The 26,480-nt window shown below is 48.3% G+C and overlaps 1 protein-coding gene across 5 annotated transcripts in view; it reads right to left on the bottom strand.

The window, feature by feature from the left end:
• LOC140430984 (PHD finger protein 21A-like) overlaps nucleotides 1-26,480 on the bottom strand; it is a 594,207-nt gene that overhangs the window by 279,236 nt on the left and 288,491 nt on the right. For 4 of the 5 annotated variants that reach the window (XM_072518844.1, XM_072518847.1, XM_072518843.1 and 1 more), the window contains exon 4: nucleotides 13,983-14,129. In XM_072518844.1, the coding sequence (XP_072374945.1) occupies nucleotides 13,983-14,129 (147 nt within the window). Of the gene's footprint in view, nucleotides 1-13,755; nucleotides 13,867-13,982; nucleotides 14,130-26,480 lie in introns of those variants that run through there. The other variant, XM_072518848.1, reaches the window with a different exon arrangement.

The raw sequence follows: 26,480 nt of genomic DNA, 5'->3' as shown, positions 1-26,480 counted from the left end.
AGCACATCAGGTTTACATTCACTACTGAAAACATTTATAATTCTGAATTCACCAAATGATCAAGAGATAGTCTTTTGATGGCAGAGAGAACAGCAGTACACCTGCTTGGTCTGGCTTCAGCTCCAACACTGAAAACAAAACTAAAACTCACCCTGCAGCAAACAGCCTAAAGCGAAAGTAAAAAGCTGACAGACAGCCCAGCTCCACGCACTCTCTGACATCACTGCAGTAGTAAACACCCATTTCTTAAAGGTACTCGCGCATGACAGATGTCGCGGATGCACCTGTGCACCGAGGTCTGCGAGGTCCCAGACTCGGCACCTAGAAAGACTTGGCTTAAAGGTTCAGGGCGACTGTCATCTTGACAGCCACCGGGAGAAGGTGTCCTCCCCCATACCCCTGGGATTCCGGTGTGCCATGATCCTGCAGATATGTCGTACGGTTCACCCTGCTCAGCCCGAGTCTTCAACGGCATGCCCAGTCCAGCAAGTCTTCGAATGACAGGTGATGCCGGTACACACTGCTCGTACAGCCTCAGTGCATCCCCCCCACACACACACCCCAGGACTGCGGCAGCTAGGATGAATGCCATAGCCTGCAGGGGGTGAAAGGCAGATACGTTAGCATGTGTACCCCATGCCCAACTATATCCAACAGGCTGCACAGTGGCCGCGGCCTGCACAGGAGCTCCTGCCTGCCCCCCTCCCCCCTACCCCACACGCACCATCACCATTCCTCCCAGCACTCTGTCCTGCACACAGCAGCCCTGGACCCGGTGACCGGCACTACGGGGGCCTCTAGCCCTGGTGTCCGTCACTGCTCACAGGCACCCAACCCTGCCAGCAGAGGTACCTGTGGCTGGCCCTACCCATGTCAGTGGGGGATGATCCGCAGTCCCGTCAAGCACCCTCCTGAAGGGTTTTGTCCTTGGGCTGCAAGATGCCACACCGGCGGGAGATGCCTGGTTTGGCCAGCGGTGGCGGGGGGGGGGAAGAGAACGACAGAGAATGAGAGAGAGAGAGGGAGGGAACGAGAGAGAGAAAGAAAAAAGTGTTGGTGGGGCAGCGGTGCGGGGTTTGGGGCACCCATGTGGCCGGTGTCACTTTGCAACCACGGGCCACGGTTACCGGAGTGAACGGCAAGATGGCTGCCTTGCAGGCCGTAGCAATGGCAGTTCATGCCTAGACACCCCGCTCAGATCACCCCGACCGCATGGCCCTTCCTCACAATTCCTATCTCCTTTCTCCCTCAGCATCTACGGCTCCCGTTACCCAATTTTTAAAATCACAAGTGATACTCACCATTGGTAATTCCTTCTGGCGGAGCATTGTGGAGGTCCCGGAGGCGACCGTGTGAGGCCAGTTAATGATATGCCAATGGTGTTTACTGTACGAGCGGACTAGAATGCATTGACGCTGTTATCAAGGCATCAGAGCATGGCATTCTGTCAGGTGCCCACGCTGTCCACGATTTTCGCCCAATCGTGTATCATGATTCCGGCATCGCTGGACAGAGAATCCCATCCAGGAAATCTCCCAAAACATGCTCATTTCATTTTAATGGTCAGCATCATTTTAAAATGTCTTTTGTTTCAACGATCACCATAATTTCAAAATCTCTTTTGCTCACTCATTCCACCCGAGGTTAAACAAGGTTCATAAAAAATCTTGCACTTAAGAAAAACCCTGAATTCTAAATAGTAATAATGAAATTGAAGCATGTTGATAATAGACACCAATGCCTGCTTTAGCCCCCAGGGTTGTCTTGTGTCAAAACAAATCAGCAACACAAAATATACTCCTCAATTAAAGTGCCTATGTAAGTAACACTGGAGTTTATTACCTCTTAATAAAAGAGCACGGTCTCTGACCTTGTTTTGTAAGTCCGAAAAATCAACCTCTGAAATTAATACAAAGGACAGATACTCAAATACAAATGTAGATATGAAACACTTGGAAATAGTTTAAAAAATGTAATTTACTTCACTATCACGCTACTTTCCCTAGTACAACATATGTTTTTTCTCCATACCATCATTTTAAAAAAATGTATGCATTCATGGGATATGGACAACGCTAGCAAGGTTAGCATTGCTCACCCATTCCTAACTGCTTGAGAAGATGGTGGCAAGCTGTCTTGCTGAACCACTGCAGCGCGAAGTACAAATACACCTATGGTGCTGTCAGGTTGAGAGTTCCCAGATTTTGATCCAGTGACAATGAAAGACCAAAGATATATTTCCAAATCAGGATGATGTGAGACCTAGAAGGAAGCTTGCAGGTGATGTATGTTCCCAAGTGCCTGCTGCCCTTGCTCTTCTCGGTGGCAGCAGTCGTGGTTTTGGATGAAGGAACCTCAGGAGGTTTCGGCAGTGTATTTTGCAGACTGGAGATTGCCACCACTGAGCACAGTTGGCAAAGGAAGTGAATGCTTAAGGTGGTGGATGCGGTACCAATTGAGCGGATTGTTTTAACTTGGATGGTATCAAGCATCACCAGAAGTTGGAGCTACACCAGAAGTAAATCTTTACTCCGTTTTACATTGATTCACAAATGTACAATTGCAATTGTATGGCTCCTAACTCTACAAATCCAACACCAGTGTCAATAAATGTTCCATTATATGTGCTCAAGTAATTATCCTATGAATGTCATGTACCAGTATACGCTCCATCTTAATTTATACGTTTTTGTAGCTAGTCCAATTGAGGATCTGGGTGGTAATGGTACAAGCTTCAATTGATTTTCGCAGCCAAACCTTAGAGGTTTGAGGCAGAAGATTTGATAAGAGTGCATAAAATTTGGGTGGTACATGAACAGAATACCAAGGAAACATTGCATTCTTTTTTGGGAATGTAAAATTTATATATTTTCAATTATCTACCCTACCCTTGCCTGTGTCAGGAAAGAAAGGGCAGAGCATTGATATGTTTTAAAGAGACAAAAGTGGATATTGCATTGAAGATAGTGGCATCTGTATATCACATCAGTATATACCTGCAATTCAAACAATAAATATACCATTGTTTTTAGCAACCAGTGAACTTGAAACTATCAAGAGAAGGTGAGAACAGACTCCTTCAGTGGTAAGACATTTATGAAGAAATGCTTGTATGGAAGTTATTTACAAAGGATTAGTTTAACATGCATTTATTATAGCACCTTTAATATAATGCCCCATGTAGCTTCACAGGAGCATTTCAAAACAAAATCTGACACCAAGATATTAAGGCAAATGGTCAAAAGCTTGGTCAAAAAGGTGCCAAAGAGCATCTCAAAGGAGGAAAGAGAGGTGGATATGTGGAGGGAAGCTCATTGAAGTCAAATATGACACCAAGCTTAAAAATCCTCAGACAGTAGCTAGGGAATGGAGGTTTGGGCTCTGCTATTTAGTTGGAGGAAACCTCTGCTCACCAAATGCTGTGTGTCAGACAAACAGTCTGACAATTTAGCAGCAGTGGAGTGTTGAGTACCAAATGTTACGATCTTTTTATTAATTTGGCACTAAAATAGAATTCTACTGTAAATATGTAACTCTAATTATATGGTTAATATTTCAGAAAATATAAATTGTTTAATAGATTTCACTTACAATATGGATTAATGGCGTGATATTTTACTTGTTCGTTGATGAAATAGATTGTATGGACACATCCAGGAGCTAAAAGCAATTACCCCATTACTGTTTTATCCTACCAACTGTCGTGGCTTGACACAATTCACACCTGGGGTTACCCCATCTCTGGATCTGTAAAGATTTAATCACCTGCTGATGCTCATATTCCAAGCATTATCTGGCAACTTTGAATCAATCTATATATATGTTTCTGGAACATACCACTTCATTCACCTGAGGAAGGAGCAGCACTCTGAAAGCTAGTGACATCGAAACAAACCTGTTGGACTTTAACCTGGTGTTGTAAGACTTCTTACTGTGCTCACCCCAGTCAAACGCCGGCATCTCCACATCAAGTTTTATCTTGGGCATACAACAATCTTACCTCAAACCCAATAACTTATGGGGAATTGGAACCTGCCCGCGGGAATGATCAAAGATATGGATGCCAAATTAATTGAGATCAAGAGTACATACAACATGTTGAAAACGCAAAAGTAATAGGTAGAGGAAACAGGTTGGATTAATTAAAACCTGAAACAAAATTTAAAACAAGCCTGATTACCAGCTTTACAATAACAAAGGGAAACATTATTGAGTAAGAACTCAAAGTAGATGACAAATCAGAGCTAGTTTGTATAACTGCTAAAGAGAATGCCAAAAAAAAGAGTTTGAACTAAAGTGAAATTGTGAAAAGCATTAGCACACTAGACACGGAGAAAGAATGATGTGAATTAATTCCAACAAGAATAGACAGCATCAATACTTGTATTCAAGTTTTTGAATTATCAGCAAGCCATCATAGGTGCTAGAAAGATGTCTAACCTGAATTACTTTCACCTGACAGTAAAGCTTTTGCAGTTTTTTTCCCCAATCAGATCTAATGGACAGTGCAGTAAAACATGCTATTCTTAATGCTCTGAAATATACAGTCAAATGTATAACAAATGGTGGAGGGAGGGAGGAAAAGAAACTCTATAAAATTCACTATAACATTAGAAGATATTTTCAAGGGAAGGAGTTCTGTTATTGTAAATTATCTCAGAATATGGATGCTTGACCTTGAACGTGACCGAGGTAGGTGGTAAAAAAAATAGTACTCACACCATTGAGCATCCCAGGATCACACATGAACATCGACATACAAAAGCGCACACGTGCGGACACACACACACACAAACACACACGTGAAACAAAACCATGCCACCAGAGATCTCAGGTGCTCTATATACTAAAATGGGCAAAGCATAGACAATTCACCAGATATGGATCCAGGTACCCACTAAAGGCCAAACCTCGTACAAAACACAAACCTTGTCGGATGTACAATACCATCAGAAATATGATCACAAAGCTACATAAATAGATATTACCAATTTAACCCTGTACAGGAATAGGTACCAAAGAGTTCTGATAGATCGTGGTAATGCAGGTATTTACTAAAGTTCGCTCAATTTGTACCATCAGGAGGTAAAATATAAAAGGCACCACTACTTCTAGTTTGACATGTTCAAAGACATTGTGGAATTTTGTTAATACCGGTGACCAATGTCAACATACGAGTAAACGGAGTACAAGTTCCTGCTATCTTTACCTATTACTAATGAACTTTTCAAAAGAGTGGGCACAGATTTAAGTTCCTTGCTTCATACATCTGGAAAAGAGCATTTATTAATCACAGTAACTGGATCAAAGCATTCCAGTACAATAGCTCTTGCACTATATGCACATTATAGCTAACATATTTGGATGCCCAAAATGGTTCTGTTTGAGGAGTTATTCACAATTATGTCAAGATACATGAACAAAATAACTTTTATCCACTCCATAATATTCTCAGGATAGTAGTCTGTTAGACAGGTTTAAAGTCACCATGGCTCAGACATTATGCTAAACCAAGTTAAAATGACTAAGGACCATATACGGACGACTCATAGAAAAGGTCAAGACCCCACTAGACGAAACGCAACGGAAATGGGGGAAGAGCTGGGGATGGAGATAGGGGGAGAACTCTGGATAGAGGCGCTGCACAGATCAACTCCACCGTCTCATGCGCAGGGTTAAGTCTGGTGCAACTCAACGTGGTGCACAGAGCACACCTAACCAAGAAAAGGATGAGCGGATTCTTTCGGGAGGTGGAAGACAAGTGTGAGCAGTGTCAGGGGGGCCCAGCCAACCACTCCCACATGTTCTGGTCCTGTTCCAGATTCAATGGATTCTTGTCAGCCTACTTCGAGGCCATGTCCAGGGTTCTGAGGGTTAAGATGGAGCCATGCCCATTTGTGGCAGTCTCGGGGGTCTCAGAGTATCCAGAGCTCTTCCAAGTGAAAGGAGCAGACACCCTGGCCTTTGCCTCTCTGATCAAAGGAGACTTCTGCTAGGAGGGAGGTCGCCAGTGGCTCCCAGAGCTTCATAATGGCTCTCAGACGTGGCTGAATTCCTGAAGCTGGAAAAAATAAAATTCTCAATCGGGTGGTCTGTGGAGAGATTTCACAACATGTGGAGACGGCTTACCAATGTTTTCGAGGACCTGTTCGTAACCAGCAACTGGGGGGTTGCAGGTGAGGCAGGGCACAGGGGAGAACCAATGGGAAGAAGGGAATTACAGGCACGACATAGTGGAGAGACGGGGAGGAAGGCCCTGCGCCTGGAGGGGCACAGGCCCCTCCCGCATGTAAAGAACTGAGGAAGCGGAACATCTTCCTTATCCTCTAAAATCAATGATTCAACATGACTCTTTCTGTCATGATAAATGTAAATAAAATGTTCTCTTTGCAACTATGTACATCATTGTAAATAAGGAAATTAGTTTTTGAACTCTCTGGTCACAGACGCTGTGACAACCTGTTGTTGATGTGGTTGTTTTCTTGTTCTTTTTTCCTTTATCTATTTATGTGTTGTGTAAATCTTGATATGAAGTGTTAAAATTCCAATAAAAATACTTTTTAAAGAATGACTAGATTTGTGGAATTTACAGTGCAGAAGGAGGCCATTCAACCCAAGGAGTCTGCATCGGCCCTTGGAAAGAGCACTCTATTTAAGCCGACGCCTCCACCCTATCCCGTAGCCCAGTGACCCCACCCAACCGTTGAGACACTAAGGGGCAATTCAGCATGGACAATCCACCTAACCTGTACATCTTTGGACTGTGGGAGGAAACCGGAGCACCCGGAGGAAACCCACGCACACACGGGGAGGATGTGCAGACCCCGCACAGACAGTGACCCAAGCAGGACTCGAACCTGGGACTCCACACGGTCACCCGAGGCTTGAATTGAACCCGGGTCCCTGGAGCGGTGATGCAACAGTGCAAATCACTGTGCAACCATGCTAAGGACAGGACATCTGATGCCAGACGGAGGAGGGAGCGGGGAGGGTGGATAAGCTGCTGAGGGAATGTCGAAAGTGGCATTGAAGGCGGCTGCAGGAAAGAAATCCCAGGCGGGGCGGGCCAGGTAACGGAATTTGAGGGAGAAAAGATGGCAGAGGGCGATAGCGTAGAAGTTGGAAAAGGTCGGAAGACAGATGGAAGTTAGATTTGAGCTGCAAGGCAGAGACCTAAACGAGTCGTTTAATGCCACCGTTGAGCCTGCTCTGGTACCACCTTGGCAAAACTGCCAAGGCTGTGAAGGAGCAGGGCAAGATATTAAAGGGTGCTGAGGAGGCCCTGTCGAACCACGAGGACTGACTGATTTTGTTGCAGGCTTAAATGCAGATTCTGGTGGATAAAAACAAGGGCCTGAAAGCTAAGGTAGACGATATGGAGAACAGGACGAGGCATATGACGCAAAATGGTGCGTATATACCAAGACATCAGTATCGAGTTGGCAAAATGGAGCGCAGCCTTTAACAGGGTGAAGTCAGTGCTGTACACAAAGGGTGTGCAATTTGGAGTGATGTATCCGGTGAAGCTGAGGGTCACATTGGGCTCGAAGGACAATTATCTCGATTCGCCGGAGCAAACGAAGACCTTCGTCAAGGAACAAGGACTGGGACAGGTTGGAGGAGAATTGGTGGACATTTTTGCTTTTTTTTCTTCTGCTTTTTTCCTTTCTGTACAAACTGAGCTGGGGTTATTGTAAATATTGTAACATGGTGGGTTAGGTTTGTCATGCTCTTTGTGGCCGGGTCATTCATTTGTTGTTGGGATGGGGTTGGAGCTTAGATATGGAACTTGGGAACGTTGGCGAGGGATAGGAATCACAGGTTCTGGTTTCAGTGGTGTTTGGGGGTTGGACCGGAAAAGGGGGGGGGGGGGGGGGGAGCCACCTTGCGAGCACTAGGAGTTAGGCTAGTTAATGGGAATTATCATAGAATTTACAGTGCAGAAGGAGGCCATTCGGCCCATCGAGTCTGCACCGGCTCTTGGAAAGAGCACCCTACCCAAGGTCAACACCTCCACCCTATCCCCAGAACCCAGTAACCCCACCCAACACCAAGGTAAATTTTGGACACTAAGGGCAATTTATCATGGCCAAGCCACCTAACCTGCACATCTTTGGACTGTGGGAGGAAACCGGAGCACCCGGAGGAAACCCACGCACACACGGGGAGGATGTGCAGACTCCGCACAGACAGTGACCCAAGCAGGAATCGAACCTGGGACCCTGGAGCTGTGAAGCAATTGTGCTATCCACAATGCTACCGTGCTGCCCCACGATGTGGGGGATGGGGCTGGGTCGCTGTCTGTGCGGAGTCTGCACGTTCTCAGTGTCTGCGTGGGTTTCCTCCGGGTGCTCCTGTTTCCTCCCACAAGTCCCGAAAGACGTGCTTGTTAGACGAATTGGACATTCTCAATTCTCCCTCAGTGTACCCAAACAGGCGCCGTATTGTGGCGAATAGGGGATTTTCACAGTAACTTCATTGCAGCGTTAATGCAAGCCTACTTGTGGCAATATAAAGATTATTATTATTGTTAGTCGAGGCTTGATGGGTCTAGTGTAGTTGGTTGGGGAGGGAATGGGGTTAATGGAGGTGGCAGGTTGCCTAGCAAGCAGTGATCAGAAGCTTTCCTTTGCCTCATCTTCGGGGTGGGGCAGGTCATCATCCATGGTGCGCAAGGGCCTGGGTATTGTTGAGGAATGTGTAATCTACCGTGGTGGTAATGGCTGATTCGAGGTTGCAGGGCAGGGGCGTGGGGCTGGGTGAGAAGTTCCCAACATGGTTGGTCACTTGGGGGGGCTACTTAAAAGAGTGAGGGTTTTTGCCCATCAAGAGAGTCTGGGAGCCAATGTGGTGATTTTACAAGAGACTCATATGCGGGAATGAGACCAGGTCAGGCTCCGAAGGCCTGAGTGAGCCAGGTGTTCCACTCCGGCTTCGACAGAATGACTCCGGGGGGGGCGGGGGGGGAGGCGGCGATCCTCAACAACAACAAACAAGTTTGGTTCCACGTGGAGCAGGTGAAGGCAGATCCGGGTGGGCGATACAGGATAGTGGTAGGAGTGTTGGAGAGGAAGAGGGGAAACCAGTGCCAGTGGAGTGGGACGATGTGTGCTTCATGAAGTGGTTGGTAGCAGCGGTGCTGGACTTGGACACTCACCATCTTATTATCGGGGATAATATGAACTTTGTGCTGGACCCGAAGGTAGATCGATCTAGGCCGAGATAAATATTCAGTTAGGATGGCAAGAGTATTATCCACGTTCATGGAGGAGTTCATTGATTACTTTTTTTTTTAATGAGTTGAACTCTGCTGGCTGGTGTTAGAGCAGCTAAATATTCGGCGGTGGTGATCTAGATCATGCCCCACTTTGAGTGGCACTGGGAGTTGGACGAGCCCCATAAAAGGGTGGCGGATAGATGTTGGGTTGCTGTCAAACTTGATGTCAAGACAGTACGACAGTTCAGACGGGCAAAAGGGGCACCTCTTGACACATGAACTAAAGCAGCGGGAGGTGGACAGGGAGATAGTTCAGGTTAGGCACTTGGAGGTTAAGTTGGTTTCTGAGCTAAGGCAGGTGAATGGTGTGTTCAAAGCTTTCTATGAGAAGTTATATCGGTTGGACCCACCGGAGGTTGGACAAGGGATGGCAGAGATCTTTTTGGGGCGGGGGCAGGTCTGGAGTTTCCCAAAGTGGGGCAGAGCTGCAGGAGTTAGTGGCCCTGCTTTGTTTGGAGGAGATCCAGGGAGCGTTGAAGCAGATGCAACCAGGGAAGGCACCGGGGCTGGATGGGTTCCCGGTCAAGTTTTGTAAATAATTTGTACATCAGTTGGGTCCGCCCTTGCTGCATGTGTTGAGAGACTCCTTTGTCCCCAGGAGGGCACCTCGCTTATTGGGCAGGTGCTCACCTCACTACTCTTGAAGAAGGACAAAGACCCTCGGAGTTCAAGTCATACAGTCTGATCTCCCTGTTGAACATTGATGCCAAATTGCTGGCCAAGGTGTTGGCTTTAAGGCTAGAGTCACGCCACCCGGTGGTAGTAGGGGAAGACTGTGATGGGGCGGAGGTTGTCAGCGAATGTGCACTGATTACTTACTGTGGTGCTTAGTCCAGTTACTGGTCCGGTGCCGGAGGTAACTCTGGACTCGGAGAAAGTGTTTGACCGGGTGCTGTGGGGATACCTCTTCTCCAACGGTATTGGAGAAATTTGGGCTGGGTCCAGGGTTTGTGTCTTGGGTGCGGCTGCTATATGTGGCACCTCCTGCTACTGTCTGCACTAAAAATATGATCTCGGGGACCTTTCGGCTACATCGGGGCACAAGGCAGGGGTGTCTGTTGACTCCTCTGCTGTTTGCGATGGCAATTGAGCCGTTGGCCATGGCGCTGAGGGCCTTGAAGGAGTGGAGAAGGATCATTAGAGGGGGGATGTAGCACAGGGTATTGTTATATGCTGATGATTTTCTGTTAAATGCAAGGGATCCGGTGGCATCTATTGGGAGCATCATGGTGATTTTGTGGCAATTTGGGACTCTGGCTAAAAGCAGAATATAGGGAAGAGTGAATATTTTGGCTACGGATGTGGGGGGGGGGGGGGGGGAGAAGAGAAACTGGTTTAGGGGGGTTGCTGTTTTGTTGGGAGGGACTAGTTTCTGGTACTTGGGGGTACAGATGGCAGGAGATTGGGGACTGCTTCGGAAGCCAAACTTTGTGGGGATGGTCAAGGCAGACCTGCAGAGGTGGGATAAAAGCAAATTACTGCGGATGCTGGAATCTGAAACCAAAGAGAAAATGCTGAAAAATCGCAGCAGGTCTGGCAGCATGGGGTACCACAGGGATTGTTGCTGGGACCCCAGCTATTCACAATATATATTAATGATTTGGATGAGGGAATAAAATGTAACATCTCAAAGTTTGCAGATGATACCAAGTTAGGTGGGAGGGTGAATTGTGGCAAGGATGCAGGAATCCTACAGCATGATCTGGACAGGCTGGGAGAGTGAGCAAACCAATGACAGATTCAGTATAATTTGGATAGGTGTGAGGTTATTCACTTTGGAAGCAAAAACAGGAAGGCAGATTACTACCTGAATGGTCGTTAATTGGGAGAGGGTTGTAAATTGGGAGAGGGGAGTGTGCAGCGGGACCTCGGTGTCCTTGTGCACCAGTCATTGAAGGAAAGCATGCAGGTGCAGAAGGTGGTAAAGAAGGCTAATGGTATGTTGGCCTTCATTGCGAGAGGTTTCAAGTATACAAGCAGGGATGTGTTGCTGCAATTATACAGGGCCTTGGCTAGGCCACACCTGGAGTGTTGTGTCCAGTTTTGGTCTCCTTCTCGGAGGAAGGATGTTCTTGCTCTCGAGGGTGTGCAGTGAAGGTTTACCAGACTGATTCCAGGGATGGTGGGACTGTCATATGAGGAGTGGTTGACTAGGTTGGGATTGTTCTCACAGGAGTTCAGAAGAATGAGGGGGGATTTCATAGAGACTTACAAAATGTTAATGGGACTAGACAGGGTAGATGCAGGGAAGATGTTACCAATGATGGGTGTGTCCAGAACCAGTGGTCACAGTCTGAGGATTCAGGGTAAACCATTTCAGACAGATATAAGGAGACATTTCTTCACACAAAGAGTGGTGAGCCTGTGGAATTCATTACCCCAGGAAGTAGTTGACGCTAAAACTTTGAATATATTCAAGAGGCGGTTGGATATAGTACTTAGGGAGAATGGGATCAAAGGCTATGGGGAGAAAGCAGGATTAGGCTATTGAGTTGGATGATCAGCCATGATTGTGATGAATGGCGGAGCAGGCTCGAAGGGCCAAAAGGCCTCCTCCTGCTCCTATTTTCTATGTATCTGTAGGGAGAGAAAAGAGCTAACGTTTAGAGTCCAGATGACCCTTTGTCAAAGCTGATAGTCTCGGAGGTGGAATAGTCTCCCCCTATCACTAGCAGGTTGAGTTCAGTCGGTTAGAATGTCTTGCCGAGATTCCTCTTCCTATTCCAGTGCCTCCCGGTGTTCCTGTCCAAGTCGTTTTTTTTCAAAGAGGTGGACTGGCTTATTACTGGGTTTACCTGGGTGGGCAAGGTCCTGAAGATTCGAAGGAGGGTTGTTCCAGAGAGAGAGAGACAGCATGGGACCTGACATTGACAAATTTGTAATTATTATTGGGCAGCTAACTCAGGGGTGTTGGGGTGGCGGGCCATCTGGGTCCAGATGGAATCTGAGTCAGTCAGGGAGACGATCTTGGAAGCGCTGCTAACAGTGCCAATTCCAGTGGCACTGATGAAATATTCAACAAATCCAGAGGTGGTGGCCACTGTAAAAATCTGGAGGCAGCTCCGCCAACATTTCAAATTGAGGGCAGCCTCACAGCAGGCTCCCAGTTGTACCAATCACCTATTTGCGGCAGCTAGGCTCGATGCCACATTCAGTGCATGGAGGGAGAGGGTTGGAGAATGTGGGGGATCTATGCTTGAGGGGTGGTTTGCCAGCTTGGAGGGGTTAGGAACGCAGAGGGGTTCAGGTACCTCCAGGTGCGGACCTGGGTTAAGTGGTTTCTGCCAGCCTTCCTGTTGGTTCAGCCATCTACCTATCTACCTTGCTGGAGCGGATCTTATGCTGTGCGGGATCGGTGGAGGGTAGTACATATGGAATGTACCAGTGAATTTCAGGAGAGGAGTTCGGCTGAGGGAGTGAAGGTGGAATGGGTGGAAGATATTTGAATTGGTGCCGATACTGGAAGAAGGGATGTGGAGCGAGGTGTTGAGATGGGGTGACGCAACATCGACTTGCGCGAGGTTGAGCCTCATTCAGTTAAAGGTAGTTTTGCGAGTGCACCTTACTAAGGCAAGGATGAGCCACTTTTTCGAAGGAACGAGGACAGGTGTGAGCGCTGTTCTGGTCATGCCCCAAGTTGGTGGAGTTTTAGGGGTCCTTTTTTGACATCTGTCGACGATCCTGAATGTGGGGGTGGAATCCTGCCAACTGGCAGCAATTTTTGGGGTCTCTGATGTGCCGGAACTGGGAGGGGGGCAAGGTGTCCTGGCCTTTGCCTCATCGGTGGCACGAAGGCTGAATGTTGGGCTGGAGGCTGATGACACCACTGAAGGCTTTGGCGTGGCTAGGGGATTCGATGGTGTTTTTGCATCTCGAGACGGTCAAATACACTGTAAGGGGGTCGATTGAACGGTTTTATCGTAGATGCCAACCGTTTATAGTGTACTGTAAAGAATTGGGCACTGCTAGATATTGGGGGGGGGGGGGAAGAGTTTTTTGTAAAAAAATGTTGTGTCTTTTGCCATTTTTTATATGTTAAAAATTTAATAAAAATAATTTCCCCAAAAAATGACTAAGGTCAGAGATAAAACATTACCTTATTGTAATTTGCATACAGGAAGGTATCCCAAGAATCCTGGACCCTCACTATACGATACAAACACACTGGGTTTCCTCTGGGTGCGCCGGTTTCCTCCCGCCGTCGTAAGATGTGCACGTTAGGTGGATTGGCCATGCAAAATTGCCCCTTAGTATCCACGGATATGCAGCTTAGGTTACGGGGATAGGACGGGGTGGGTGGACCTAGGTAGAGTGTTCGGATAGCTAGTGCAGACTTGATGGGCCTTATGGCCTCCTCCTGCACTGCAGGGACTCTATTCTATGACTTGATTGCCAACAATACTCAAAGGCAGGAATGTAATAAACATGGAGTAGATGCTAAATTTAATAGTCAACCCAAGTAAGTTGGTTAAACTTACACAAGAGAAGCTGAAGTGTGCATCAGATAGTCACAAGTTGGTATAAATATGAAGCTCAGTGATGGTACTGTAAGATACGACAGTGTGTTGGTAATGTGAGGATTTAGAAGTTATCTGTTCAACAGGCAGTTCCATAAAAAGACCTAGCAAGCAAAGTTACACAATAAAAATACAGTGCAAATTAGAGGGGCAATAAGCCTTGCTGCAAAATGTTCTATTTCTATTACCTGTGGACTGGTCAGCTGTGGTAAAAGCTGTGGTACATTCTGCTGTTGCTGCTGTGGTGGTACCTGCTGCTGTTGTATTGGTAGTTTGCCGTCATGATGTTCCTGTTTTACCATCAAATCTTTCCTCAACTGTTCAACCACTTTTTTCTGAAAAAGAAAATAATCTTGGATATAATTTGCATTTCAGTAATATAAAATACTTTATTTAAGTTAGTTTATTACAGTAATTTGTTAGGGCTTGTTATGAAGAATGTATATGAAACAGAAAATTGTCCTTAATCTTAAGCTACTCAAATTCTGTGCAACAAGTGAAGAATGACAAAAAAGACAACACATCACTCTCGCACTACTCCTGGATACAGGTTTATGCTGAAGATTGTCCACACAATGAGCTATAAAAATCCATCTGGGACAGTGATCACGAACCAGTAGTTCATCTTTCACTCTGCCTGATTTTCTTGCCTCCACTACTTACAAAAAATGGCCCAACATTGAACTGTACTTCAGCATATGGTGATGGAGGCAAAACTTTGGAGTCATGTGAAAGATCTGATGGTGAGTAGTGCACTGTGTTTATTGGGATTGAATGAGTTACAAATCAATGGTCTTATTTATATTACTAGATGACCTTATAAACAGGCACCAAGCCGAAAGATAAAAGCAAAATACTGCAGATGTTGGAAATCTGAAATAAAAACAGAAAATGCAGAATAAACTTAGTAACCTGGCAGAGACGTTAGAGAGAAAACCCGAGTTACTGTTGAGCCTACAGAAACTGAAGTGGGGTAGAGATATAAAGAACTAGTTCAACATGAGAGGCAAGTGGAGAAGGTGGGGCAGAATAGAAGGACAGAGATAGGTTGGAGCAAAGGAGAGATCGACAAAGATGTCATGGACATAAGACAAAGTGGTGTGTTAATGGTATCATTAAGGACTAAAGAGTACAAATAGTAGCAAAAGCTACGGTAGCAGAATGTGTTTATAGGAGAAGAAAGATCAGTAGGAAAAAACCTGAATACAAGGGATATGAGGCCATGTGGGAGAACAATGGTGTGGGTTATGTTGGGGCAGGCCAAGGGAACTGAAAAAACAATAAACAAAAAAAACAAGAGGGTGGGGGGGGGTCAAGGTGGAGGGAAAGGTTCACAGTCTAAAGTTGTTGGACTGTCCAGAAGGCTGTAACATGCTATAATTGGAAGATGAGGTGTTGTTCTTGCAGTTTGCGTTGGGCATCACTGGAGAACTGCAGCACGCCTAGGCGAACATATGCGCATGAAAGCAAGATGCTGAGTTGAAATGGCAAGCGACCAAAAGGTTGGGATCTTGCTTGAGGATGGAGATGGTGTTCTGCAAAGCAGTCACCCAGTCTGTGTATAGTCTCCTCAATGTAGAGGAGACTGCATTAAGAGCAGTGAATATGGTAGATCAAGTTAAGGAGGTGCAAGTGAAATACTGCTTCACCGGAAACAAAATTTTCACCTGAAAACCTCTGTTCCTCTATTAACGCATTCTATCTCACCTCTTGCCACTATTAGCACTCTTTAGCCTTAATGGCTTATACCTTGTGTCCACGACACTTTGTCAATCTCTCCTTTGCTCAGACTTATCTCTGCCCTTCTATACTGCCCCACCTCCTTCACCCACCTCTCTAACTATATAAATTCTTACCCCTCCAGTTCTGTAGAAGGGTCATATGGAATCGAATCTTAACTGCGTCTCTCTCTCTCCACAGGTGTTACCCGACCTGCTGAGTGAATCCAGCATTTTCTATCCTTACCGAACAGCAGGAATCGGTTTCACCAAGTGAACAGTGACACAAAAAAGTCAGCCCTTTGCGGTTATCTGTTTCTCAGCAACTAATTCATTAGCAGCAAAAGTAGTTTATCTTGCCTTTGCTCAGCGGAAAGGCTAAGGAAACAAGTGATGGGAGCCCACCCTAGAAGAGAAATTTAAAAAACGAATGTTAAATCCACACTATTATCAAAATAACTCAGGAGTGTAACTTGGTCCTTCATCCTCATTATCTTTTAAAAATTTTTAAAAAAATTTTTCTATAAATTTAGAGTACCCAATTTTTTTTTCCAATTAAGGGGCAACTTAGCGTGGCCACCTAGTCTGCACATCATTCAGTTGTGGGGGCGAAACCCACACAAACACGGGGAGAATGTGCAAACTCCACACGGACAGTGACCCAGAGCCGGGATCAAACCTGGGACCTCAGTGCTAACCACTGCATCACCGTGCTGTCCAGCATCCCCATTATCTTAACAAGTAAACAGGTAAACCAAGGTTGGAGCTTCAAAACCTGATCGTTACCACCTTAGTTTATCTCAGTTGTAGTGAAAATACAAACTATTCTGGCACTCTCAGCTAAAGAGTTTAACTTACATTTATCTATCACTTTTAAAAATGTTCCAAATCACTCTCACTACATATAGGGCAAGATCTAACAGCCTTGTCGCTCTCTTGCTTGAGCACAACATGGCCGTTAGTGGGAGAGGCCAAAATCGAGAACCGTGCCAGGTGCGGATTGGTTTGCGATCTAATCGGCCTGCTCCCATTGGCACAATCAAGATCCCACCTTAGCAAGAAACTAATAATCCCCAATTAAAGCCAATCTCCACACCCTTAATGGGAGCAGCCCCCTTTCTAATCGCCTCCCATGATCTAACTACCTCCCCAGCAAGCAGTCACCAATTAGTATACCTTTTTAAAAACGTAAAGCTGGCGGAGTAGCTGCTGGAGGGATTCGAGGCGAGTAGCCACCTTTGAAGTCGGGCAATCAGCCAGGGGGCACTGGGTTTGCTGGCCCAGTGCTCGGTCAGGGATGGGGGGGGGGGGGGGGGGGGTCGTCCCTGTGCTGTGGGGTAGGTGCCCTGGCGCTCACAGGGTCTTCCATACCACCCCTGGATTGTCTGTACCCATAACAGGGGCAGCTACTGCTCATCTGTCCCACCGATCACCCACGAAACCCAATAATCATGGCGGCCTCGGGGCACACAGCTGAAGGCTATTGCTAATAGAGAATTGGCAATTGTCGTAACGTGAGCACTTCACAGCCCCCAAGTGGATTCCTGTGGGTACACATGCCATGTCGCAAGTGAGAGTTACTGTCGCGCATCCCAACCAGACCGTGAAGCCTGGAAACTCTGCCTGAACACTGGAGGCAGACACAAGAGCTGGGCCTCAGCACTGGGGACATGCACGCAACCAGAGGGTGGGTGTGTGCACCATGGAGCGAATCAACGCCCGATCCAAATAACGTTACAAGGGGTGCCTGAAGTACAAGCTCTGGTGCCCGAGGGCTCCTGCTGCGGCTGGGCATGTGCACGCCGTGTTGGATGGCACACTAAAGGATGCCAGGGTATGTGACGAGGGGAACCATGGGGAACCAGCGGGTACCGGGCTGGAGGCCATCGCTCATTGACAGTCCCTCACCCTCTATAAATCCTTACAGATATTACACAGGATGGATGATATCTTGGACTCCGCGGAAGCTGCCATCGCGGTGCCGAAGGCATGCCATGCTGCCAAACGCCTGAGAAGGCAGCGGCAGCAGCGCGACAGAGGCTTGAGGCGGTGGCCCATGTGCCCTCACCCCACATCTCGAGGACCTGGCCACCCATCAGTCCAGTGAGGGACCCAGAGGACGAGGCCAGCAACGACCCAAGATGTACAGGCAGCGCCGGTCATTTTAACAGATGACGGACAGCGTGTGCCGCAGGAGGATCCACCTCAACAAGGGGATGGTGCGGCTCCTGTGCCATGTCCTTGCAGACTTGGCGCCACATGGAGGAGCAGGAAGATACCCGCTCCCGTTGGCCATCAAGGTCACCGCAGCCCTGAACCTTTACACCTCAGGGTCATTCCAAGGCTTGAGCAGGGACTTGTGGTATATTATAGAATTTACAGTGCAGGAGGAGGCCATTTGGCCCATCTAGTCCGCACTGGCCCTTGGAAAAAGCACCCTACTTAGGCCCATGCCTCCACCCTATCCCCATAACGCAGTAACCTTACCTAACCTTTTGGACACTAAGGGGCAATTTAGCATGGCCAATCGACCTAACCTGCACATCTTTGGACTTTGCCCAACCGACAGCCCACAAGTGCATCCGTGAAGTCCCAGATGCCCTGTTCAGCTGGGCAGTTAACTATATAAACTTTGACGTGGACCAAGCCCAAAAGGATGCCTGCCAGCAGGATTCTCTGCCTTCGCCGGGATGCCTAGGGTCAAGGCGGTATTAAGTGGCATACAAGCTGCCTTGCATGCAGAGGGCGTCAGGGAGCACCTCTACATCCAGCAGAGGGCAGTAGAGCGGAGCTGCTGATTGGCTGTTGCGGGGGAAATCTGCATATGTCCGTGTGCTCACCCGAACTTGAAGGTGTGCCTCAGCAAGAGACCCTACCTGTTCAAGTGAAGACAAGCATCCAGAGGGCAGTAGAGCAGAGCAGAGGGGGGGAGGGGGAGGGGAGGGGGGAGGGGGAGGGGAGGGGGGAGGGAGGGAGGGAGGGAGGGGGGAGGGAGGGGGGGAAAGGGGGGAGGGGGGAGAAGGGGGGGAAGAGGGGGGGAGAGGGGGGGAAGAAGGGGGGGAGGGGGGAGGAAGGGGGGGGATGGGGGGAGAGGGGGGAGAGGGGGGGGAGGGGGGGAGGGGGGGAGGGGGGGAGGGGGGAGGGGGGGAGGGGGAGGGGGGGAGGGGGGGGAGGGGGGGGAGGGGGGGGAGGGGGGAGGGGGGGGAGGGGGGAGGGGGGAGGGGGGAGGGGGGAGGGGGGAGGGGGGGAGGAGGGGGGGGAGGGGGGGAGGGGGGAGGAGGGGGGGGGGAGGGGGGAGGAGGGGGGGGGAGGGGGGGGAAGGGGGGGGAGGAGAGACTTACCAAGGGTAAGCCATGGGGTACAGGTCTCTGGCACAGAGTCTGTCCCTGTTGCTCAGAATCAAAGGGGGGAGAGGAGTAGAGCATTAGTCATTGGAGACTCCATAGTTAGGGGGCTAGATAGGAGATTCTGTGGGAACGAGGGAGACTCGCGGTTGGTGTGTTGCCTCCCAGGTGCCAGGGTGCGTGATGACTCGGACCGTGTTTTCGGGATCCTTAAGGGGAGGGGGAGCAGCCCCAAGTCGTGGTCCACATAGGTACCAACGACATAGGTAGGAAAAGGGATAGGGATGTAAGGCAGGAATTCAGGGAGCTAGGGTGGAAACTTAGATCTAGGACAAACAGGGTTATTATCTCTGGGTTGTTACCCGTGCCACGTGATAGCGAGACGAGGAATAGGGAGAGCGAGGAGTTGAACACGTGGCTACAGGGATGGTGCAGGAGGGAGGGTTTCAAATTTCTGGATAATTGGGGCTCATTCTGGGGTCGGTGGGACCTCTACAAATGGGATGGTCTACAGCTGGACCAGAGGGGTACCAATATCCTGGGGGGGAAATTTGCTAATGCTCTTCAAGAGGGTTTAAACTAGTTCAGCAAGGGCTTGGGAACCTGAATTGTAGCTCCAGTGTACAGGAGGTTGAGAGTAGTGAGGTCATGAGTAAGGCTTCAAAGTTGCAGGAGTGTACCGGCAGGCAGAAAGGTGGTTTAAAGTGTGTCTTCTTCAATGCCAGGAGCATCCGGAATAAGGTGAGTGAACTTGCGGCATGGGTTGGTACCTGGGACTTCGATGTTGTGGCCATTTCGGAGACATGGATAGAGCAGGGACAGGAATAGTTGTTGCAGGTGCCGGGGTTTAGATATTTCAGTAAGCTCAGGGAAGGTGGTAAAAGAGGGGGAGGGGTGGCATTGTTAGTCAAGGACAGTATTACGGTGGCAGAAAGGACGTTTGATGAGGACTCGTCTACTGAGGTAGTATGGGCTGAGGTTAGAAACAGGAAAGGAGGTCACCCTGTTAGGGGTTTTCCATAGGCCTCCGAAAAGTTCCAGAGATGTAGAGGAAAGGATTGCAAAGATGATTCTGAATAGGAGCGAAAGCAACAGGGTAGTTGTTATGGGGGACTTTAACTTTCCAAATATTGACTGGAAACGCTATAGTTCGAGTACTTTAGATGGGTCTGTTTTTGTCCAATGTGTGCAGGAGGGTTTCCTGACACAATATGTAGATAGGCCAACGAGAGGCGAGGCCATATTGGATTTGGTACTGGGTAATGAACCAGGACAGGTGTTGGATTTGGAGGTAGGTGAGCACTTTGGTGATAGTGACCACAATTCGATTAAGTTTACTTTAGTGATGAAAAGGGATAGGTATATACCGCGGGGCAAGAGTTATATCTGGGGGAAAGGCAATTATGATGCGATGAGGCAAGACTTATGGGCGTCGAATGGAGAGGAAAACTGCAGGGGATGGGCACAATGGAAATGTGGAGCTTGTTCAAGGAACAGCTACTGCGTGTCCTTGATAAGTATGTACCTGTCAGGCAGGGAGGAAGTGGTCGAGCAAGGGAACCGTGGTTTACTAAAGCAGTCGAAACACTTGTCAAGAGGAAGGAGACTTATGTAAAGATGAGACATGAAGGTTCAGTTAGGGCGCTCGAGAGTTACAAGTTAGCTAGGAAGGACCTAAGGAGAGAGCTAAGAAGAGCCAGGAGGGGACATGAGAAGTCTTTGGCAGGTAGGATCAAGGATAACCCTAAAGCTTTCTATAGATATGTCAGGAATAAATAAATGACGAGGTTAAGAGTAGGGCAAGTCAAGGACAGTAGTGGAACGTTGTGCTTGGAGTCCGAGGAGATAGGAGAGGTGCTAAATGAATATTTTTCGTCAGTATTCACACAGGAAAAAGACAATGTTGTCGAGGAGAATACTGAGATTCAGGCTACTAGACTAGAAGGGCTTGAGGTTCATAAGGATGAGGTGTTAGCAATTCTGGAAAGTGCGAAAATATATAAGTCCCCTGGGCCGGATGGGATTTATCCTAGGATTCTCTGGGAAGCTCGGGAGGAGATTGCTGAGCCTTTGGCTTTGATCTTTAAGTCATCTTTGTCTACAGGAATAGTGCCAGAAGACTGGAGGATAGCAAATGTTGTCCCCTTGTTCAAGACGGGGAGTAGAGGCAACCCCGGTAACTATAGACCAGTGAGCCTTACTTCTGTTTATGGCAAAATCTTGGAAAGGTTTATAAGAGATAGGATGTATAATCATCTGGAAAGGAATAATTTGATTAGAGATAGTCAACACGGTTTTGTGAAGGGTAGGTCATGCCTCACAAACCTTATTGAGTTCTTTGAGAAGGTGACCAAACAGGTAGATGAGGATAAAGCAGTTGATGTGGTGTATATGGATTTCAGTAAAGCGTTTGATAAGGTTCCCCACGGTAGGCTACTGCAGAAAATACGAGGCATGGGATTCAGGGTGATTTCGCAGTTTGGATCAGAAATTGGCTAGCTGGAAGAAGACAAAGGGTCGTGGTTGATGGGAAATATTCAGACTGGAGTCCAGTTACTAGTGGTGTACCACAAGGATCTGTTTTGGGGCCACTGCTGTTTGTCATTTTTATAATGACCTGGAGGAGGGCGTTGAAGGATGGGTGAGTAAATTTGCAGATGACACTAAAGTCGGTGGGGTTGTGGACAGTGCGGAAGGATGTTACAAGTTACAGAGGGACATAGATAAGCTGCAGCGCTGGACTGAGAGGTGGCAAATGGAGTTTAATGCAGAAAAGTGAGGGGTGATTCATTTTGGAAGGAATAACAGGAAGACAGAGTACTGGGCTAATGGTAAGATTCTTGGCAGTGTGGATGAGCAGAGAGATCTCGGTGTCCATGTACATAGATCCCTGAAAGTTGCCACTCAGGTTGAGAGGGTTGTTAAGAAGGCGTACGGTGTGTTAGCTTTAATTGGTAGAGGGATTGAGTTTCGGAGCCATGAGGTCATGTTGTAGCTGTACAAAACTCTGGTGCGGCCGCATTTGGAGCATTGCGTGCAATTCTGGTCGCCGCATTATAGGAAGGATGTGGAAGCATTGGAAAGGGTGCAGAGGAGATTTACCAGAATGTTGCCTGGTATGGAGGGATGATCTCATGAGGAAAGGCTGAGGGACTTGAGGCTGTTTTCGTTAGAGAGAAGAAGGTTAAGAGGTGACTTAATTGATAATCAGAGGATTGGATAGGGTGTACAGTGGGAGCCTTTTTCCTCGGATGGTGATGTCTAGCACTAGGGGACATAGCTTTAAATTGAGGGGAGATAGATATAAGACAGATGTCAGAGGTAGGTTCTTTACTCTGAGAGTAGTAAGGGCGTGGAATGCCCTGCCTGCAACAGTAGTGGACTCGCCAACACTAAGGGCATTCAAATGGTTATTGGATAGACATATGTCTGTCCCTGGGAATAGTGTAGATGGGCTTTAGGGTAGTTTCACAGGTCGGCGCAACATCGAGGGCCGAAGGGCCTGTACTGCGCTGTAATGTTCGATGTTTACTCACTGAACATCCAACTTGTTTGCAACCACATGAAGATCATGCACGAATGTGCATGGTTCCCAGGGAGTGTGCCCAACAGCTACATACTGGGAGATTCGGAGATCTCCGGCATCTTTTGAGGGACACGCCAGGATGGCCAGTTGGTTCTTGGGGGAATAAGGGATATTCGCTTAGGAGCTGGCTGTTGGCAGCACGGAGGCCGGTGACTGGTGCGGAGATTCGATATAACGAGGCCACCCAGCTGTCATTGAGTGGTGCATAGGGCTGTCTAAAATGTGGTTGCGATGCCTCGACCACTCTGGTGGTTGGCTGCAGTACACCTCCGGAGGATCGCCCGCTTTGATGTGGTCTGCTGTGCCCTCCACAACCTGGCACAGCAGCATGGCAATGTACTGGAGGTGGAGGAACATGCAGCCACCTCTGAGGAGGATGAGGTGGTGTTGGACCAGAAGGGGCTGGAGAACCAACTGGAGGACAGAGCACAGGAGGCAGAAGCAAAGGTACGGCATGCCCACAGGGCCAGGGAATCCCCCGTCATCCGCTCCCCGCATCATCACCTGCTTTACATAGGACATGACTAAGGCCACCATCACCTCCTCCTTCCCACCCGCCATCCTGCCACACCCATGCCCCCACCTTCCCTTTCTTCTCTCCGCCTCCGCCCCCCCTCCAAAAAAAAACATCCTGTTCCACCCTCCCAGGGTCTGTGTTATATCACATGATGGGCCTGTGTCGGCACCATCAGTGGGTCCATGTCGAGGGCAGTATGTTGATCATACCCTGAGAGTTAAGCACTGGTGTTTCTCACTATGCCTTTGTTTTACTCCAATCTGTCTGCCAAGTGAGCACTCAAAGCATCACCTGCATGTGTTGTGCCTTGGGGGCAGATCCGGGACCATCGTGCCAGTGGGGCTGGGACAGGGGGTTGGATGTCAGCCCGCATTATGGAATAATGTGCCATAGGTTTCACATGTCTCGGGTGGAAAGTGTTTTATTGTTGTACAATAGTGACCAACTGCCCCTAGCGCCCGATGGTACCGTCACCCCTCCCACCCCCTTCCCTTCCCCCACCTCATTCCCCACAACCCCCTTCCCCACCCCAGTGACCCTCTGTCTGCTTAGCCCTTCGTGCTCTGCCACATCGTCCAGGTGATTCCCAGGAAGCACATCATCTCTGGAGGCAGCTTACCACACCCTGTGGCCTTTGAAGCTCCTGGTGGACATCCTCTGAGGACCCTTCGGTCAGAGGGGTCCGGCCCACTCGCCGGCTGAACATGCCCTGCTGTGCCACCTTGTTCTGAATGCTAACTCCGAGATGCACAGTTGTGGTGTGTGCGGTGGGGTGGGGGACAGGCACCAGCACCATCCTGTGGGGAAGCTCCAGGCCGGCTCCCAGTGCCTCCTCTTCCCGGTCAGTGCCCGTAGGGCCCTGGGGGTCACTCAGGACAGAGAAGCTGGAGTGAGCTCCGGATGCCATTGCGTCATCTGGCTCTGCCAGCCCTGGTAGCTCCCAATGTCAGCACCGTGGTGTTGACACCCTCAGCGATGCTCCTCCCATCAGCGGGCCATGCTCTGCCTCACCAATGTCCTGGGATACATTACACAATGATTGGGACATACTCCGCAGCGCCTTAGCAATGCCCACCGGAGACCAGGACATGCTCTGCAATGCCTTAATTAAGGTCCATCTGCATCAGGGGCACATCCCCCAGTGACTCGGACATGCTGTCAAGATGCTCAGCCATGGCTGTCACTGATTGGGCAATGCCTTGGACACCACCACTCATGGAACTGACATCGTCCTCCAGGATCTCCACTATGGTTGCCACCGCTAGCAGTTTTCGTCTTGCTGCCAGTGCCATCTCCTTTGGGACTCCTACAATTGGCTGTGGACCTGCTGGAGTGACCCTGCCCTTCCCCTCCGAATATCTTGGCTGCACCCTATCAATTGCATCTGCTGCGGGTAAAGCTGGTCCACAGGCTCAGCATCTGACTAGGACCCAGTTGGGTCCTGGAATCTAGCAGACCTCAGTCTGCAGTGTCGCCTGAATATTCCTGCCTCCACCTAATGTGCATCTGCAACTCTGTAGTGCTCATCAATGTCCCCCAGAAACCTGTCCATTACTTTCGCACACCGAGGTGTGCGTCTCTGCGCTGGTGGAGGGTGGAGGTGATAGCTGTGCCGTGACTATTATGGAGGTATTCTCGGAGCTCTCCTCCGTGGTGCTTTCTGGGTAAGCATGGAAGGAACCACCATAGATGGGCTGGCGCCATCGAATGGAGATCCTGTGGCAAAATGGACATGTGATCAGTGGGGAAGGGGGGGGGGAGAAGAGAGAGAGAGAGAGAGAGAGAGAGAGAGAGAGAGATGGAGAGGGAGGCGGAGGGACGATATGGCCAACATGCTGGTCCGGCCCTCTGGGTCAGGGGAGGGCGCAGACACTCCGTGTCTGGCACCCTGCTGCCCCTCTGGGCCCTCTCCTGTCTGTTATGAGCCCCATGGGGGAACATGGTATCCCCACTATGACCAGCATTTGGGTCAGGTCGGCATCCCTGAATCTTGGATTTGGAGGCAGGTACTTTGGGCTGGGTCTACTTGTTGGCATGACTGCATGCTGTGTGGGATTACCCCTGCGGGATCGGTAAAAGTGCTGCTCTCCCTCATTAGTGGGGCGCTGGTGGGTGCGGTCTCAGCATCTCAGCCGGCTGTCATTTGCAGCGTGACACCCTCGGGACCTCGTTAAGTGGACCAATTAACATTTGATATTGGTGACTGCCTCGCCGTTTTGACCATCGGGAAACCCGCGGCAGTTCTCACTCTCTACCCCACTTAGTAACTTTTCCTTTAAATTGTGCCCATAATTTATTTTTAAATGGACTTAACCAAACGGTAAGCTATCATATTGCCTATAGCTTGATCAGAGAGATAAAGAAAGGCAAGTTGTGATGGTTGAGGGAAGTGATGTGGAAGGAAAAACCTTGGAAAGATTTAAATGTGCTGGGGAACATGCACCAAAAGTAGGTCAACGAGGACAAGGGGTAATGGATGATTGGGACTTACAGGATAGGAAATAGGCAGCGGAGCTTTGAATGAGTTGAGGTTTAGCGGATGGGAGGGCAGCCAGGACAGTATTAGAATGCATACAGTACAGCAGAGAATCAGGATATTGGACCCAACTGACCTGTTCTGGTTTTTATGATTCACACAAGCTGACTCCCCCGAATAACAATTTAAAAGTTAAGCTACTTATGTTAGGTACGCACAAAAATGAGATGTCCCGACATCTTTTTGTGAAGACGACCCACCAAAGCAGCTACTAATTTGTTATCCTGGATCTCTTCCAGAAACATCTTAGCAAGCAACTTAGAAGTGAAAATGGTGGAATCCGGAAAGCTGGCAACCTATCCCTCTAAAGATGAGAAATGTATATGCACAAGGTGGTGATACAGGGAGGTGGGGGTGGGGAGGAACATTAGCAAAAGAAAAATTATGTAGTATGATGCAACATTAGAAAATTATAAGTTGGCACATCTAATTGATGAGTTTATAATTACACCATGGTTTGGTAATCACTCGAATCAGAGAGGTCCCAAGTTCAATAAGAGGTCTGTGCTACCTAATCACAATCGTGGATACAGCAGTGTTAGAGGCAGTAAAATTAGACTGTGCACTCCCAGGCTCTGGCAGGAAAGGAAGGAACCACAATGGAATTAGTACTGTTGCATTTGATCACTACCAGGTAACTATTTTGGGATGTATGAATATACAAACATTTTATAGCAGAGTTCAGCTCAGGTGCTTATGTCCTCATGATTACATGACCTGTCAATACTCAAACCTAGTTTCATACACAACCTTTTGGGCAAGGGTACTGATATTTATTGAACAGGACCTCCACGCAGGCAATATATTTAGAGCTGAAGTGGAGAGAAATTGAGATTGGGAAAGGGAGGTTGTTACAATTTAGTTGCAAATTTTTCCTAAATACTAAAATTTATGTATTTATAACTATTTCCGGAGGTATTTTTCACGCCTAACCTTCACTTCAAGTGCAAACAACTAGTGTGCAGCACATGATCTTGACCATACT

The sequence above is a fragment of the Scyliorhinus torazame genome, chromosome 10 (genome assembly GCF_047496885.1).
Source record: "Scyliorhinus torazame isolate Kashiwa2021f chromosome 10, sScyTor2.1, whole genome shotgun sequence".
Taxonomy (NCBI): domain Eukaryota; kingdom Metazoa; phylum Chordata; class Chondrichthyes; order Carcharhiniformes; family Scyliorhinidae; genus Scyliorhinus; species Scyliorhinus torazame.
This window is presented reverse-complemented; position numbering and strand designations above follow the sequence as displayed.